The 18,435-nt window shown below is 47.3% G+C and overlaps 1 protein-coding gene across 1 annotated transcript in view; it reads left to right on the top strand.

The window, feature by feature from the left end:
* LOC149371923 (cell adhesion molecule Dscam1-like) overlaps positions 1-18,435 on the top strand; it is a 308,990-nt gene that overhangs the window by 183,379 nt on the left and 107,176 nt on the right. Inside the window, exons 4-5 of the mRNA XM_089566251.1 lie at positions 3,678-3,830; positions 12,405-12,698. Of these exons, the coding sequence (XP_089422377.1) occupies positions 3,678-3,830; positions 12,405-12,698 (447 nt within the window). The remainder of the gene's footprint in view (positions 1-3,677; positions 3,831-12,404; positions 12,699-18,435) is intronic.

Here is an 18,435-nt window from a genome sequence, read left to right as displayed (position 1 = left end):
TTTTAAAGTCATCACCGTCTCGTCGAAGTCGTAGCACTAGACTACTGCGGCCACTTTGAAACGAGCTTCGTGCTGCCGAGCCCATAGGTACAGCCGCCCGTATACTTAACACGAATGACGAAAACCGTGGCTTAGACTGACGCCAGCGCCACGAAGCGTTATTCGCTGGGTGCCAGATCATACTCTCAGTGCGCAGTTCGATTTGACTGCTTTTTCGCCAGTGCCGATCGCTGGCTGTACACAGCCGAGGCCCAGACACAGAGTAAGTGGTACTTAGTCCAGGAGTCTAGTGCTGGCCGCATTGCAATTCTCCGGAAACTACTGTCAGGGCTGGCGAGCGCTCACACGTTCAAGCAATCCCTCCTCTTCGTTCGGAGCAAGAGTCCGAAGCGGCCCAGGCGGACAATCAGAGGAGCGGGGAGTCCATGCGCTGTTGTTGATGAGACCCCTCGGCGACACATTCGCTGCCAGGCCAAACCCTGGTCACCTTGTTACGATTTATACGCTTCAGAGGCGACGAGCGGCACCTAATTCTGAATGCGGCTGGGCACGTCCCATGAGTCGCACACAGAGGCAAACGTTATAGGCAGCGGCGCCATGGTATGGAGTCCAGGCTTGAAGCTATTTTGGAAGTTGTTTGCCATCGCTGAAGGGTCTAGATAGGTGACCTGCTGCCAGGGCAGCTTCGAAGCGCGGGTGATATGGCCGCGCTGTCAGGAAGATTGATGCGGCTTGTATGCGGACGCGCTAACTTGTCCGTTCAAGTCTCTTAACAGCTCCGGCCTCCTAAGTTTCTGAATGGTGGCTTGCGCCATCTAAAAATATTGCAAACTAAAAATATTGTAACCAAGCAAGCATCGTGTTCTGGGCTCTTTATCTCAGTATACAATCTCCGGTTTCGAGTAGGTTCAGAAATTATAGCTCCAGGTGGACAGGCAAAGCGCTCTGAAGGTGCTATGACCTTTAGGGATTTCATAATCTGCGAAATACGTATGTGTTCTGTAAGTGTGGCAGCAGGGAAGGGGAAGGGCGTTGGAAAAGTATTACTGGGCTGCACTAATGAGCGGTTTTTTTTTTCTGGCCCCGCATCATCATGCAGAATAGAATGTCCTATGTTAATATAAAAACGTCATTCTGGTCATCAATCAAAGTCCGTAATTTTGGGAGAAATCTTTTTTTTTTTTTTTCCTAGGATACGTAGCAGCCTCTCTTGCAGCGCAAGGCGTCAATAGACAGAGAAAGCCGTTTAATGCGACCAGCCTCCATAAAGCAGTTGTCCGTCTCTCAGACGCTAGTTTCAGCTCACGTGCTTGTGATCGCGTAATCTTTTTCGAAACACGCTTGATGACAGCGAGCCGCCTAATGGGCCCTTCTGTTCTTCGCTTCGCCTAAGTGCTCTGCGCTCGGAGCGTTAGGCGGCGCTTTTGAAGCAACGGAGCCGCGAATCACTCCAGGTGCCATTTCTGCGGCTCGCAATCTGCGCAATCTCATCACCATTCATTACCCCGTCACGACTTTCTAATGGAACGGCGGGAACTCCTCTTTTTTGTTTAGTTTTTTTCCTGAAGGAGCGCCTATGAAGTGTTGGGATGGAACACCTTGCGTCTTACATTTCTTCTTTTAGACGTGAAAGGATACGAGCCTTTAATGTGAGCTGATGGTGTTAAGACGCTGCGTGATTCAAACCTTGCGTCACATCGCCGTTAGCGTGACCTGCTTGCATTTTACCTGAGAGCCCGGTAGACTTACTTCACGATCGGCGCCCGGTGCGCAAATTGGTCACTCCGGTCTCTATTTGGGCCTTATTCGAAATGTCATTAAATGTCACTTGTTAGAAGTGTGCTTTGCAAGCTTCTCCTGTAGTTCTTTCTGGGAACTTTAATACAAGAGTGGGCAAAGACATGGACTTTGTTATTAAGACGCACCATTGCCGTCACTTATCCCTTTTGATCATGTGGCTAGCACATTTTTCTTCACCAAACACCATCATTCGGCGTAAATAATGCAACCTGTTTGAAAGCACTAATTACATTCCTCAAATATTGCCAGACATTTTCATGCATATGTCAAGCATTGCTTGTGAATTTCGAAGGAAAGTAAACCAGTGTGTGTGACAGAGTACGATATTTCGCTTCGAAACGTAGTGGTTTTGCATTAACACTATTGCCGTGAACTAGGTGAGGCACAGTTCAACTAGTACTGGCAGAATAAAAACATTGATTAGCAAAAAGAAGTACAAACCTTTTAACGTTTTTTTTTTTTTTTTTTAACGCAAAAGGGCAATCTTAACCTTCACTTCGCACTTTTTTTCTTCGCATCCAATCCTGAGCGCGATATCATTGCAGTTTGAGTGCATCGATGCCAGAGTCACTTCTAAATTTTTATCTCAACTAAGACTTCGATGCTTGCCACCAGTATTGAACAGTTTCAAGCCAGAAAAATGCGACAATTATGCTTACCTCAAAGTTATTTTTGTTTCTAAATTCAATCCATGCCTTAGAATGGCGCTCATGTCACCACTCCGTTTTCTACCGAAGTTCACTGGTTCTGGTTGTTGGCAACGAAATTTTTACTACAATCAACCGTTTTGACAGGTGCCCGCTGTGTTTTAAATGAGGAAGCTATGTGAGTACTTTCATTCTAAGAAGCGTCAAGTTATTATCGCGTAAATATATTCTTCGTCTCCGCCTCGTCATTTCGGAGCTTGCGGAAAACCTCCATCTTCTGCGTTCTTCGACGCAGACTTCGTCATCAGGGAGGAAGGAACAGTTGTAAGAGAGAGAGAGAGAGACTCTTTAATGAAGAGCAGAGAATTTAAACAGTTGTAAGCCGCCGCAGAACGCTTCTTCTAAACTCCTATCCAGGACTCTTCGAGCGTTTGCGTAGGTTATATGTGTAGTTAACAAAGATGTAGCAGAGCCTTTACTAACTACTTAAAGTGGGTAGTCACCTGGACAATACCTGTAAAGGGATGGATTAAGTAAGGGATGAAATAGAAATGGACATAGATATAAGGTGACATTTACGCTTGTTTCCGCTGAGTATCACTACTTCCACTACATTACTTAAGCGCACTAAATTATTCGTTTTTACTGTTTGTCGACAGTCCTGACCAAGATGTCGCCATACGCCATTTCTACATCAGTGGGCTTGATCAGAGCGACGACCTGCTAAATTTTTTCCTTGGAGCCGATCTCTGCTCACCATTCTCATATTCTTTGTGAATGCCCAGTGTAAAGTTCTGAAAGACATTCTCTACGCCGTGCGTTGGAACACAACGATTCACGCCCGCTAACAGTGTTCAAGATTCTTGGACACTGGCCGCGGAGATCATCGGTGGTGAGGGCCTGCCAGGCCTTCTTGCGGTTCTTAAGAGCGTCGGGCCTGCACGACAGGCTGTGACTTTGCAGAAGCTTTTCCGTCTTTCTTTGTCTTCTCTCTCCCTTTCCTCCCTCACCTTTATATCCCCTCATCCCTTTCCCCCAGTGCAGGGTAGCAAAATGGCTTCAACTACTGATGATTAACCTCCCCACCCTCCTCCTCCTCTTCCTTCTTCTCTGAATTTCCTCCGGCTCCCAGCGTGACAAGAAAGTGCTCGATCTCTATTTATTTCATTAAATAGCGTTGCGTTCTACCTTTTGTTGATTTTTTCAAACTGGAATCATTTCGTCACCCAGGCGGGCGCTTCACGGTGTTCCCATCCGGAGAGCTCCACGTCCGGAAAGTGGACCCTGGCACTGACAGTCACCGCAAGTACTACTGCCAGGCCAAACACAGGCTCACCGGGAAGGCATTCAGGAGTTCAACGGTGGCCAGGCTCATAATTATCGGTGAGTTGTCCTTTAGACGTTTTCGAAACATCTCGTAGCTGAATAAACAGATTCACAACAGCGCTACGGAACAAGGACAGAAGGAACACGAAAAACACAGGACGGGCGCTGACCTGTCAACACAGCTGACCTGTCAAATTTTCGACCTGTCACAGCTATAGAAAGGGGACACAAACGCTTTCCGCCAGTAAACTTGAAATGGCTCATCCTTCATTGTGACCGTTGCGAAGTTTAGATCGAAATCTCTAATGTTTTTCAAAGCACTTATTTTCGTTCTAAGCACCCAAACTCTTTTCTTGTTTGTTTCTTTTATCACAATAGAAGAGCCAAAAACAAGCTCTGGAAAACTAGTTAAATAAAAATTATTAACCCTCGATTTTTTTTTTTGCCCTTCATAATCAAGGGGCACAAAAGAGTGTAGATACTAAAACTAGATGCCGAGATGCCGAGCACATGTCATCGAAATATTTTTATTCCACTCGTTTAGGTTTTCGTTTTATTTTGAGCTAACTGCTTCAGAGACTGATATACGGGGCACTATTCAAGCTGTCTTCATCTGGAAAGCACCAAAAGGATTCCAGACAAAATTTGGACAAGTTAATGCTTACTGCCGTTAGTTTCTTTATCGGCATCCATGTATCGTCTCATCAGAATGTGCGGGCAATACCCAACTAATAAGCTTCAATTTTCCTTTCTGTCACAGTGAAACTGTAATTACGTAATCCTAAATGTATATCGGGCTGTATTCTAATATACGAAAATAGTTGTGTCAGGTGGTCCGCATGAGAGCGTGTCCATACCCTTTCATCTTCGAAAAAAAAATCAGTTTCAGTTTTATTTTCATCATAATTTCCGGCTTTAAATGCGCGATGTCTTGCATATGGCCTCCCTGTTACTAAGCTGTAAAATAAAGCAAAAACTTTCCGACTTTTAATGTCGCCACAATCGATATCCTCTCTCTGCAATATGCCCCCAGTCCGCTCCAAATTCTCCAAAGGGCGTTCGGTTCTAGCACTCCAGTTACCTCGCGATTCGAGCATTCCACGCCTTCCACATCGCCAGCCATATCGAACAAACATTCGGCGCATATGACACTCTCGCAAAACGTATAAGCCACGGGCCCCTGGCGTCATTAGCGGCGGGGGCGGCGGCATTTCATCGCGCCATCAGGGGATCGCTGTGCGCCGTAGCTCGCTCGTTGTTTTGCCTCCGACCGAGCAGTGGCGCCATTTATTATCGCCGGCGGTGCTAATCCCGGCGTTTATCGGCCCGGCACCACCGCCGGTAGCAGCAACAGATGAAGTGTGCGCGCGCTTGTGTGGGTCTGTATACGCCGGGCGGCCTCATGCAAATTCGGGTGAGCGCTGCTAACTCGCCGAGGCCCGGGTCAGTCTCCGGGGAAATTGGCGGCGCAGGCGGCGACCGGCTCCACCCCTTCCCTCTTCCGCTGTGCCCCTCTGTTTTCTTCTGTCTCTTTCTCCTTCCTTCTATCTCTCTTTTCCCCCTTTCGTTCCGCATCGCGCTGAGTCCAAACGAGTACCGAGGCCGCGCGCAAAGCTGCACACTATGCTGCCGCGCCACATTCGCTACCAAATTGATTTTGCTCCCAAGCCATCCCCGTCCTTGTCGTGGTGAGGAGAATGCTGTAGGCACGCGTGAGAGGAAGTGAGGTGGAGGAGGGTGGGCGGCTCTCGTGCGAACAGGAGCATCAGCCCTGTCGAACCGGTAATGATCATCAGCGACGACGGAAACAAAAATTGCGGCCCGCGATGTAATAGGACTTCCCCTCGATCCCAAGTCTCTTTGTTCCTTTCTCTATCTCCCTCTCTCTTTCTCTTTTTCCCTCCCTGTTCTGTCGTTCACTTTTACGAACCACCGCTGCCGCTACAAACCTGCCTGCCCGCCTTCCTGCCAGGATGCAAATTTTCATTCGCGAAATATGCAGATGACTTTTGCGCTCGCGCAAGCAGCTTTTGTTTCTCTCGCCTCCGCCCCCCTGCTTTTTGACGCTATTGGCCCTCATCACCTCCGCCGCCCTCTCTCCCGAAAATTAAAGAACAAGAACGCAAAAATGAAATGCTTTCCGGCTGCGAAGACTTCTTTCCACCGTTTCTTCTGCTTTTTTTTCTGTCTTTTTTTCATTCTCCGAACCCATTATTCAAAGAGGCATCATCAGTGTTATGCGTGTCATTGTTCGCCACTCGGTTCTGCTCATTTACGTTCTTTCCTTGTTATAGATCAAAGTTTTCTGGTTAGTTTTTTTTTTATTATTATTATAATCTGTTTCTGCCAGCCGACAACGCCTTTATGCATTCCTCTCGACGCGTTCTGACGGCGCAAAAAAAAAACTGCGCAAAGAACTGAGAACAAAAAAAAAAGACCAGTGGAGCTGTTTCGCCGGGCATCTGGGAATATGAATGCATAAATCTCGGGTTAGATTTTTGGCGCCCGCATCGAGAGCCTGCGGTATTGCAGGCTTAACGACCCTGGCTACCATGCTGCGGTTTTCTTTTGTATCAGGACATGCGCGAAACTTTCGCTGTTCCGTAGTCTGGTACGCGCTAACGTTACACTTTGGCGGCCTCCTTTTCTCGGTGGTATGTTTTTCCTTACTTTTGCTCTCGAAAATGGAGATCATTTGGGCTGATAGCGGGGAGCCCCGCATTCAGACTTTGAATATGCTTCGAGAGTGTTGTTTCCCTCGTTGTAGTTCCAATGAAAACCGTCGTGTGGGTCTGCCAGCCATATTGCGAGTGCCTCTATCGATCCGCCGCTATCTGTGCTTGTGGAGGAGTACGAGTGGAGAGGGAGAGGAGGAAGTGCGAAGTGCATAGTGAAAATAAAATACGCGAAATAAACTGAGTCAGCCTTCGCTGCTAGGGATTGCAAAAACTGTGCTGCTATCTCTTCACTCCAGCTTAACGCGCTCTGAGCCCAATAACGCTTGATGTGTGTTGGGGAGGTATTCAGTAAATATTCATTACGCAACCCCCGCCCCCCCTTGCAGAGCCTATTTCCGCTGATAGCTTTTAATATCCGCCATCTTCATGGTGTCCGAAATCAGCGAAATATGCACGCTATTTCGCAGATTCGTTTTTTTTTTTTCTGATAATGAATATGCGTTGTTTTTTCTTCGTTTACTCTTTGTCAGAAACACTTTGCAGCTTCGGTCTTACCCCCGTGGAACGAAGTCAGTCAAAAAGAATCTATATGGGCCTGTTACAAGCGGATTCTCGTTCTGGTACGCCAGTCATTATACGCTTTCAGTCACTGCTTATGCCTTTAGTTACGCCTCGAAACGATTTCACGCGAAGGGTATTGATTAGAAATAAAAATAAAACAAGGATGAGAACAGATGTACGTTTACCCAGAAACTATGGAAGCGCTGAAAGATTAGTTGTCTGTGCTGATACAAAAATGCGGTTTCAAAACATTTTCAACGTATTTTTGTTTGTTTTTTTATCGCTCCTGCTCGATTTTCGCTGATTTGTGTTATCTCGGCGTCTACTCTCTTTCCTGTCCGCTGATTTAACCGCTTTCGCTTTTAATACATGCGTCGTCGAGGGACGGTAAAGCCCCACCTCGATGGACACTTCCCAGGCGTACACGCGAAGCGCCTGCGCGCCCAGCACGCCCCGCGACGGGCGTCGAAAAGTGGCATTCACCTCCATGCTCCTGGTGCTGGCTCGCTCCCCCTCCCGAGCCGACTGAAAGAATGTCAAGCCGTGAACAAAACATGGTTGGGGGCGCTGAAAGGACGAATTAAACCGCGAAGAAAAGTTCGGGGAACACGAAGCTATGAAGAAAAGAGTCCTCGAGAGCCCCGCGGTCCTCCGATTGTTGTCAACCGGACCCCGCTTCCGACGCGCGCGCTAGCGCCCGTGCGCAGGCGCCGATATCTGACATGCACAAATATCTGCGCCCCGCTCGCGCCTGCTCGCGCGTAGCGCCTCGCGCATGCGCAGACAGGCTCCAGCGTACGCCCGTGCGCGTAGGCGCTCCGCCCGTACGCCTCGGAAGTGTCCATCGAGGTGGGGCTTAAGACGCATACTGCCACTGTCGCTGCCAGCATTCCATTCTATCAACAAGAACGCGATGGTGCACCCGATAGTGAAGTTGAACACATTCGCGCCTCGCATATACTCCGGCTTTCCCTCTGAAGCATTCACTCCATTTCTCCTTGCTACCCCAAGTCTCCCCTTACATTGTTCCGGACATCAATCGCTATCGCCACTTCACCGTCTTCATCCTTGCTTGCTCCACTGCAGGACAAAGGCCCCGCCTATTGAGGTTCAACTGTGCCTGTCGCGCGCCAGCCGTGACCAATTTATCGAGGCTAATCTCAAATCTTATCTCCATTCCTGACTTTCTGTCGCCCCCAGCTGCGTTTTCCATATCACGGCATTTATTCTGTTACGCCAACTGACCCTCTAGTGCTCTGTTCTCCATCCCACCAATGTCATTTTCCTCATCTTGATTCGTATAGGATGTCGTCCAATCGAGTTTGTTCGCTGATTCGATCTGCTCGATTTTCCGTCCGTTATTGCTACACCCTTATATTTTTCTTTCCATCCCTCGCAGCGCTGTCCTCAATTTAATTCCAGCTATTTCTTTAGCCTGTGAGTTCCTGCCGCACACGAGTCGGAAAGGGAGCTCCAAGCCCTCCAGGCCACCCCTGACTTTCTCCTGTCATTTCCACGGTTCCTCTGCCCTTCTGCTCTCCTGTGTGACGTCTCTAGTGATTCCCCTCGTCCTTTCGTTCCTACCGCTTTCCGCCGCCAAGTCTTCCAACAGCTGCAGAACGCTAGTCATACTGGCATTCGGGCTACACAGCGCCTCGTGATGTCCAGATTAGTCTGGCCAAGCGTTAACCGAGATGCGCGTCGCCGAGCTCGCTAGTGCTTGAACTGTCAACGTGCGAAATAGAAGCGCCACACTAAGTCTCCTAACCAGCCTTTCCCCTCTTCCGACTGTCGTTTCGACCATGTCCGCGTCGACATTGTTGACCCTTTTCCCCATTACGAGGTCTCTAATACATTCTTAAGTGTGTCGACCGCTACTCCCGGTGGACCGAAGACTTTCTGTTGCCGGACATTGTGGCATCTACTTTAATCTACTCAACTAATTTATCGGCTTTAACTGGTTTGGATAGTGTAATGTCCAACTGCCTGGGAAGGCAATAACATTTTACAATAGATAGCAGGAACATTAACCTGAGAGCGCCTGTAAAGGGCAATTTAACTCGTTCTTATTGTCCTAGTTATTTTCCGAGACTGTGATCACTACTTAGGTTATAATGATGTACTCCCTCAAATCTACCGAAAATTCACTATCTGTTGTAAAAGGTTGTTGCCTTCCCAGACTTTTGGACACTATACTACTCAAGCCAGTTTAAGCCGATACGTTCAACTGAGTACTTAAGAACCGCACGCAGAAAAAGGGTAGTAATTCAAGACTCGCGTCGTTACCTGCATGGTGAAGTCAATTGTAAGGCAAAGGTCAGTCACTAATACGAAGTTATTTCCATCCGACGGGAAGCCGTGGCCCCCTATGCCCGATAATTTTCCTAATCTCCTTTCCTTTTCTGACCCTCTGTCATCAATGCAATGGCGTGGCCTGGCTGGTGTTTCTTCATACTTGAAAACCACGCTGTTTTGAGAACAAACGAAACCTGCGCTGCATTCCATCATTTCGAAACTATGAACCAGATATCCTGTAAGCGAACACTGCTCAGATTTAAAGTATTAGAAGCACGAGCGTTTAGTTTCAACATGGCACGTTTCACGGAACCCCCGAATTGGCTTCCGCTCTGGAGGGCTGATATTTGCCGGGTCTCAATGTTCTCGTAATCTGTCATCGCTCCGCTGGCCTTTTTAAGAACACATCGTAACGAGTATGATGCAGAGTATATTAGGCAATATCACTGCGTAAGTTTAAAGTCAGCATAAATCTTTCCTTCGGACAATACATGTCCACATAATTGCTTCACATGGGGCTTTGAAACACATTTGATATGCCCTGGCAAGTTAACAGCTTTAAATTCTTACTGCGAGTTTATTGAACGTGTTACGCGCAAAGATGTATTGCGTGGTGCGAAGTTCTATACGTCCGCGGAACGTTCCCTTTCTCATCAGCCCACCAGCTGTTTTTTTTTCTCTAATCCCGGGTCCTAATGAAGAATACACTGCCTGCAACGCGTAGTTGTGTAATCCCCTTGTTAGCACACCCTGCTTATGATTGGTTTGTGTTGACAGCAGCTGAAGGCGGAAGTTGTAATTTACTACGGGTGCGACTGCTGATCATCGCAACCCTTGAGGCGACGTGGTAATTAGCGCTCCAGGCGAGAACTGCCAGACGCTTCCGGTTTGTTTGCTTGCTCAGGCAGCTCGAGCAGAGGCTGGTATTGATCAGCAGGCTGGGATCGGAGACATCTTCTACTGCGCGCCCACATTGCTCGTATGGCGGTAGTGAGGCTTCTTTTTCTCGTAAATGAGCGACCTGTGGTCGATGTGCGCAACCAGAAAGCGCATGAAAACGCTTCAGACTGCCTTGCGAAAGAGTCGCGGGCTTTTAGAAGCGAAGGTTGTAGACGTTTTCAGCGTCACAAGGTAGATGTTAAAAATAGCTAGCTTGTGCACGGTGCACTCATTGTTATCATCATCATCTACCAGATGGCGTCCACTATAGGACGAAGGCTTCTCCCAATGTTCGCCAAGAATCCGTGTTACGCCATTCGAGGCCCCTTCACCTCATGAAGCTCCCGAATCTCAGCTCTCCAGACTTTCGACCACAGAGGGCTAAATGATCCTTCCCCAATATATATTTTTCTCTTTATTCTCCATTGTTTTTTTTTCTTTTTTATGCTATGAAAAATTTTTGTCTGGCTTGGCTCCCATTTGTTTATTTCTGATTTATTTAAGCCCGCTGTTGCCTAGGGGGCGCTGGCTGGGATTTTTTTATTTTAATTTTGGGGGAGCTGACCTGATATACGTGTTGGTATATTCCTCGACATAACAGACCTTTGGTTATCAATTCACCGGGTACATTCAATTCAATTCAATTCTTTATTTTTCCAGAAATAATGAATCCTGGAAAAGGTCAAGAACTAAAAGCTGTCTCGACAGCTTGACTAGGCCCATGACCCCTTCTACGAGGCAGTAGTGGTTTACAGCAACAGGTAGTGACCCTATTAATTGACATCAAGAAATGCGAAGAACAACGAGTTAGTTATACAGTAGCACAAGGGCAATTAAATAAACAACATGTGATTTCAAAAGGTCTCTACAGTAACTGTACCTGTAGTTGTGAACACATCACAATACCAGCAAAAGAAGTTAAGCAGACGGAATACAAAGAAAATAGAATGCATACATGTTCATGAAAAACAGCACTTGCAAAAGAAAAGGCAAACACACATAGCTTTTAATTCTTTGAATAGAAAATACATTCTCAGTTCTTTTACGCCGTAACCGATCACACATTTGTGCTCATTTAGAATATATGGCAGGTTCTGCTGTAATGACTTAACTTTATAATTATTTCTAAATTTCGGGCGGAGCAAAACATCATCATGACCCGCATAAGTCCATTATAACCTCTTGGTCTTCAATAGGATATCACTAAGATGCATGTGGGACGCGGACAACTAATTATATGGTGAAAAAAGTGAATTCTTCGCTGTTCACTCATTGAGCTACTGCAAGGTTACTTGCCATGACCATCTTGGTGCTATGGTACGCAGATTTCTTTGACGTTTTCTAAGAGCTTTGATGGAATGTGCGTTTTAACGTCCCGAAGGTGCACGTTGGCTATTATGACGCCGCATTTAAGAGAACCAAGCTCATTTAAACCATCTGGGGTTCTTTAACTTCTACTGACGTCGCACAGCCCACGGCCGTTTACCAACCACAGCGAGTGCTAAGACCCAGCTAGATTATCAATGCCTTACTAAACTGAAACGATCTACTCGTGATAACGCAGGCTAGCCGACTGAGGCTTCCCTCCAGCTCGTTGTTCATTTCGGACAGTGCCTTAAAAATTTCAGGGGGCACTTTGGCTCTCTAAAGTGCTGCAAGGCGAAAGCCTTTCCTGGTGCACTGTTTGGCATTTACTGCGAGACTGTTCGTGCTGTACTAGTGCTTTATTTGACTACACACTTTGCCTACACATTACAACTACACCCTTTGACTGCCGACTTTTACTGCTTCTTTAGCACGACTCTCTCTCTCTACTTCGATGAGCTCGGTTGTATCCATGGCTCTGTTCGCAGCAATGAGGTATGTAATGTGTTCACCGACGGACGCCTTACGCCCCCTGTCGGAGCGGACGATAACTATTTTATTAGTTGTCGTCTGCTCCAAAAGGGGCCCCAGGCATCCGTGGGGGACCTCATTACTGCGAATTCCCGCACTATGACGTCATAACTATTTGGACCAACCGAAAAGCGTGACACATCTGCTGATAACCTTCTGTCGACAATGATGAGGGATTAATGGCTTTCGCCTTAATAACTTCTTTCTGTCTCCTCCTGTCTCCTCCTGTCTCCCTCTCTCTCTTGCATCTGGCTCTCGACAGACACGCACGTGAACACGGCTCCGAGGCTGACCGACCGTCGGCCCGTGGTGCGGGCGCGCCAGGGCGACAGCGTGAAGATCCCGTGCGCGGCGCAGGGCTACCCGGTGCCCTCCTACGCGTGGCACCGCGTCGAGGGCGGCTGGCAGATGGCACTGGACTCGGCTGGCCGCGTGTCGCAGGCCGACGGCACCCTGCTCTTCAGGCGCGCCTCGGTCTCCGACGCCGGCAAGTACGTCTGTGTCGTCAACAACTCAATCGGCCAGGACCGCATGGAGACGCAGCTCGTAATCACGGGTGAGCTGAAAGACTGCCCAGATGTCACGCCCTTCCAGTGGCAAAAAAAAAGTGCTCTGTTGACTCTAAAGGACTATAGACACCTAACTTCATTGCTCGTGTTCTTCTGGGAAACGATGCTTTAGACATTAGAATCCATGGATTACCGAGTGGTATTTGCCTATAACCGCTGAATAATTTCTAATTTAATTTTTTCTCTCGTGCTGTTTTGGTTTCATCGACCGAACGACAACTGTGACGTCAAGTTGATGGTTTGGTCATGTGATCGACTAGAAAAAATGTAATATAATCGCTGATATGTAGTCTTAATTCACTACGACATTTAATCCAGCCTCTTCAAAGACCTGGATTAACAAAAACGACCTGTCAGAAATTATATAGCCAATTTTTATGCATCATGGTATCTAAACACCAACTACGCGTCACAGTCAACGTCCGACTGACGAAACCGAAACCGAAACAGCGTCAAGAAGAAATGAAATTATGAATTATTTAGCTGGTTGGTTGGCTTGTTGGGGTTTAACGTCCCCAAGCGACTCAGGCTATGAGAGACGCCGTAGTGAAGGGCTCCGGTTAATTTCGACCACCTGGGGTTCTTCAACGTGCACTGGCATCGCACTGCACACGGGCCTCTAGAATTTCGCCTTCATCGAAATTCGGCCGCCGCGGCCGGGATCGAACACGCGTCTTTCGGGCCAGCAGCCGAGCGCCGTAACCACTGAGCCACCGCGGCGGGATATAAATTATTTAGCGCTCGTACACGAATACCACGGGGTGCTCCGTGTATACGAAAGTCTAACGCATCGTTTGAAAGAAGAAAACACGCAAGCAAAAATTTGGTGTCTATAGTACTGGAGGGTTCATCTTGCGCATCAGAAAATGGTACGCGCACTCATTTCAAATAAAGCTGGATTAATCTTGCGAGCTCCAGAAACCTAAATGGCACCAATCGAACAACGTCTTGCGCAAAAAAATTGTTGAAAAATGCACCACACAAGCCGTATGACTAAAAGGAGCTAAGGCGGCATGCCCATTAAAAAATAAAAAAAAACCTTTTAGGTGATCTTCGGTGAATCGTTTGAATGTGTTAGTATTTTCTGTTGATGTTGATTCTGTTTCAGCTCCGCCTCAAGGGTATGACATGATAGGGTTAATGGGTTAATGCCCATATATGCGAAAGTGGTCCCTCTCGATTACATTTAAGCATAGATCCCTGGGAGTCCTCATACCACTGCTGCGCAGTGGTGCAGCGGTTAAGCGATGCGCCCCTAGCCTACAGCTGGCTGTTTAAACTGAGCCGCTGGTGGAGTTTGGTGGAGCAACTTTCGCTACCGATCATTAATTTAACTGTCACATGCCACGGTAGACAGTTTGCTTACAATCGTGTGGGATGGTTGTGATGACGTCACAAGATTCGCACCGCGTCACGCGTGACGGTGGTCGCGATTTCCGCTTGCGCACACTCTTCTAATGATAACCCATCAATAAATGAACATTTCAGTTTGTGTTCTTGGTTCTGAACGCTTTCTCAATGATGTAGGGAGTGCGGCTGTCGCGAAAATTTCGGTCTTTGTGGAAATGGGGACCCAAGAATAATGATGCAGCGTTCTTGTGTTATAAACTTCATCACGGTTGGTACCTGGTGCACAACACGAACCTCAACCGTGTGTGTGGACTCAGTAAAGGGAGGCAAGGTTTCAGTTCAGTGACGGAGTGGTCGTAAAACTAAATCCTTCGGCCAATCACAAAATAGCGCTTAGAGATCAAGTCACGCAACTTGCCGAACATCAGTAACGGGCCAAAATTTGTGTCCAGATACATTAAGAAATACGAAAAATTGGCGCTAAGTCAGCCTCAAACTAGTCTCGTTCTCAGGGCAGCCAGCGACGGGGTGGTAGTAAAACTCTAAATTCATTGGCCAATCTCATAATAGCGCTTATAAACCAAATCACCTAACTTTCCGAACGTCATACAAGGACCGTAATTTGTGTCAAGTTATTTATAACAAAACAAAATATGGCGCCAAATCAGCCTTACACTAGTCCTGTTCTCAGGTCAGCCAGCGACAGAGTGGTCATAAAACTCTAAATCCTTCTCGAAATATATAATAGCGCTGGGAAATCAAATCACGAAAATGGCTAAACATCAGAAAAGGGCCCTCATTTGTGTCCAGACACATTAAGAAATACGAAAAATTGTCGCTAAATCAACCTCAGACTGGTCTCGTTCTCAGGTCAGCTAGCGACGGGGTGGCCGTAAGACTAAATTCTTTGGTCAATCACATAACAGCGCTAAGAAATTGAATCTCCCAACTTGCCTAACGTCATAGAAGAACGGTCATTTGTCTCCAGATATTTTATAACAGAACAAAAACTGGCGCCAAATCAGCCTCAAACTAGTCTCGCTCTTCCGAGCAGCCCTCTGGCCTCAACACAGCTGCTGCGCGCTTCTATTGGCTGCTGTTGGCCCGAATTCGACTAGCGGGCAAGCTTGCCCTTTTGTTTCCTCCTTGTTCTGAGCTTTCAATCATCCTGCAATGTGCTGTTTTAAATAACCCGCTAAAAAACATGACAAAAGAATTTCACTCAAGTGGATCCAACGAGCAGCTCGTCCATCACCGCCTTCACAGTGCCGGTTAGAGTCCAGCTTTGAAACTAGGCCAAAAAAAAAAAAAGCGGTGATGCGATCCTCTCGGCAGACTATACAAGCGAGCTCCATTTGCATTTCAGGGTGTGTAACGTGATAAAAAAGATGCAAGAATATCTGTCGTGTCTGGTCACTAGCATAAAAAAGTCATTTGTTATTGACACACGTCGGGTAAACGCATAATGAAAAACATGTTTTTCATACGCGTTGAGCTGTCGATGACCCTTTGATGCACAATTCGGTTAAATACCATCGGTGATTAAGTTCCAGTCTTCGTTAAAAGAGAAATGGAAGGAGCGATTAGCCCCTTTTTATTGTATAGTCAAGGAAGAATCTAAAAACATCGGAGGCTATGGCAGTTTCCTTCTTCCCGGATAAAACTCTGAGTTGCCCGCGCTGAAAGAAGCGTGCGGACGGATAACAAGAGCAAAAAAAAAAAAAACAGCAAGCCGCTTTAACCGACTCTGTAGTTCCATGCAGTGAAGGTCTTTTGTGTTTTCCCCTTCGGTTGCTAACAAGTTTGAATGGCTTACTAAAAGCCCAATGTTCAAGATGGGCTATGGAGCACGATTGCCTGAGCAAGAACTTGGAGTTGGCGTTAGCTATCTTTCTTCTTCCTTTGATTGCTTATTTCTCTTTCATATTTGTTTTAACTCGTCTCTCTCCACTGACCCTTTAGTATACGATCTTGCAACTTGCACAATAAATTCGATAATGTGTTGCGAGCACTGTATATGAACTTATTAAATATATATACAATAACTAATGTACAATACAATAAAGGACCGGCCATGAGAGTTAAGTGCTTAACGTTATACCCACGCATAAAATGTGTCACCTTCAGAGAGATGGCTAATAACACTGCTCTGAGGGCCTAACAGTTATTAATAAACTACATGCGACGTAGTGGAGTTGACACTATTCAAATATGTATAGGGTCGGTCACAAGGTCTTAGCACACCTCCGAAGCTGATAATCTCTGGAGAGTAAACAAGAGTCTCATTCTCACTTCTGAGGACTCGGGTAGCTTCATAGGGGTCTTAAAGTTCCTACTATACTACTATATGGTGCAAACGGGAAGGCTAACGGAAAGGGTTTGACTTAAATTGAAGACAGCATAGCGATGATTCGAAGGGAAGTTATTGATAGGTGTCATTTTGAGAGACAGGAAGTGCGCGGGAATCGGTCAGGGAAAAATGGCTGAGGCTTAGCTAAGGTTAAGCCTAGTCAGATGCGAAGCATATTGATGGCTAGGCTTGGTAATACATGGCTTTCCTTGGTTGGCGTTCATCCCGCTCTTCATCGGTCTCTGTGGCACGCTGAAGCTTTCGCTTCTCGTTCAAATCAGCCCTGCTTCTAGGCGGCATCCCAACACCTGGCCGCCTCGTAAGTGCCCGGAGAGCGAGGCAAGCTCAGCTTTATACCGCTGCTGTAGCGTCACGTGGTCAGCTGCAGCGCCTCTGATGTGGAGCCTCCACCGCCGCGGCCGACGGCGCGAGCCGGCAGCCCATCTCTCCTCTGCTGTGACGTCATGTTGTCCCGTGGTCAGCCGCCGCGCCTCTGATGTGGAGCCTCCACCGCCGCGGCCGACCGCGCGAGCCGGCAGCCCATCTCTCCTCTGCTGTGACGTCATGTTGTCGCGTGGTGTCACGTGGTCAATGGTAGCTCCACCGCCGCGCTCGACGGGCTGTAGTGTAGCTCTAGTAATATGTTTCGCATAAAAAACATGTTGATTCTTTAAGGTAACGGAATGGATTCCAAGAAAAGGCAAGCGCAGCAAGGGTGTCACAGGGTTAAATGGATGGATGATACTAGGAAGTTTGCGGGGATAAGGTGATCGCAGCTGCCACAGGACAGGGTTAAGTGGAGAGATACGCAAAGAGGTATTTGTCCTGTAGTGGACACAGTTAGGCTGGTGAAGATGTGAGAATGTTGATAATGATGGTGACGATTACGATGGTGGTGGTGTTGGTGATGATAGCACGGTTCGAAAGCAGACCCCATGGTCTGTGGACTTTTGACCGACCCTATACATATTCGTGACGTGGAATTTGTATTGTAGTGCTTTCAAATCTCTTTCCAAGAACTGGAACTCTGTTAAACACTCTCATACTTTTACTGTGCGCCCAGTGAGCTCAAGAATAATATTAAAGTCAGGTGACCAAGGCGGGCGCGCGACTGTGTGTGGTGTCCGTGTGCATTCGTGGATGCGGCAGTGGGGTAAGGGAGGGCACTCTTTTTTTTACCGAAGTCTTTAACATCAAAGGGCAGTAAACTGTACACATCATGAACTAATCATTATCGATAAAAATACAAAGCGCAACCGAAGCAAGAGAAAGTTACCGATTTCATAACGAACCTGCGCAGCTTGGAATCGCCTGCAGGTTTCTCTGCCTTCCCATTTTGTGCATTTTCTACAGGCGCGCGCTCGGAAGGGGTGTAAAAGGTCATCCACCGCAGTAAACGATGATGGGACATCAAAGTTAACTGCACCCTCCCCCCCTCCCCCCACCCCTTCTCACCAACACGTCTCGATGGCGTTCTTCGCTGTTTCGTCACGGCCCGTCGGGAAAGGGCGTCCTGTGTCTACATTTAGGCACTTTATACTGGTCCGTTCGTTCATATTTCTTTACTCATTTTTTTCGTAAAGGCTTTCACGGAGCTTGCCCGCTTTATATTCTGTGGAGACTGCTTAGCCCTTTCAATTGTTTTTTTTTTTTTTTCTCGGCGCCTGTTTACGAGTTCACGTTTTACGCGCGCACCCAGCCATTCGGTGCGGGGTCAAAAATATGCACCACCTTCGAGAACGGCCGGCCAAGTAGAAATCCGCTTTAATTCCAACTTTTTTCCCTTTTTCTTTCACTTTTCAAGGCGCACTGCCTTCACGGCGCCCGCTCACATTCAAAGCGGTCGTAACAAAAACTGCGCTCAGACGGATCGGAACGTGCCAAGGGCCGGAAGAGCGAAAACACTGAACGATAGAAAGAGCGTAGGGAAAGAAAAATAAAAATGAATGATGAAGAAAAGAAAAGCGATGGCTGGAATAGAAAGACGACTAGATGGAACGTAGCTTGCCAAGAGAAGCAGGGAA

Source organism: Amblyomma mixtum, chromosome 1 (genome assembly GCF_055824585.1).
Source record: "Amblyomma mixtum isolate Tamu chromosome 1, ASM5582458v1, whole genome shotgun sequence".
In the NCBI taxonomy this organism is placed as follows: domain Eukaryota; kingdom Metazoa; phylum Arthropoda; class Arachnida; order Ixodida; family Ixodidae; genus Amblyomma; species Amblyomma mixtum.
The sequence above is the reverse complement of the archived record's forward strand: the minus strand, read 5'-3'. Positions and strand labels throughout refer to the sequence as shown.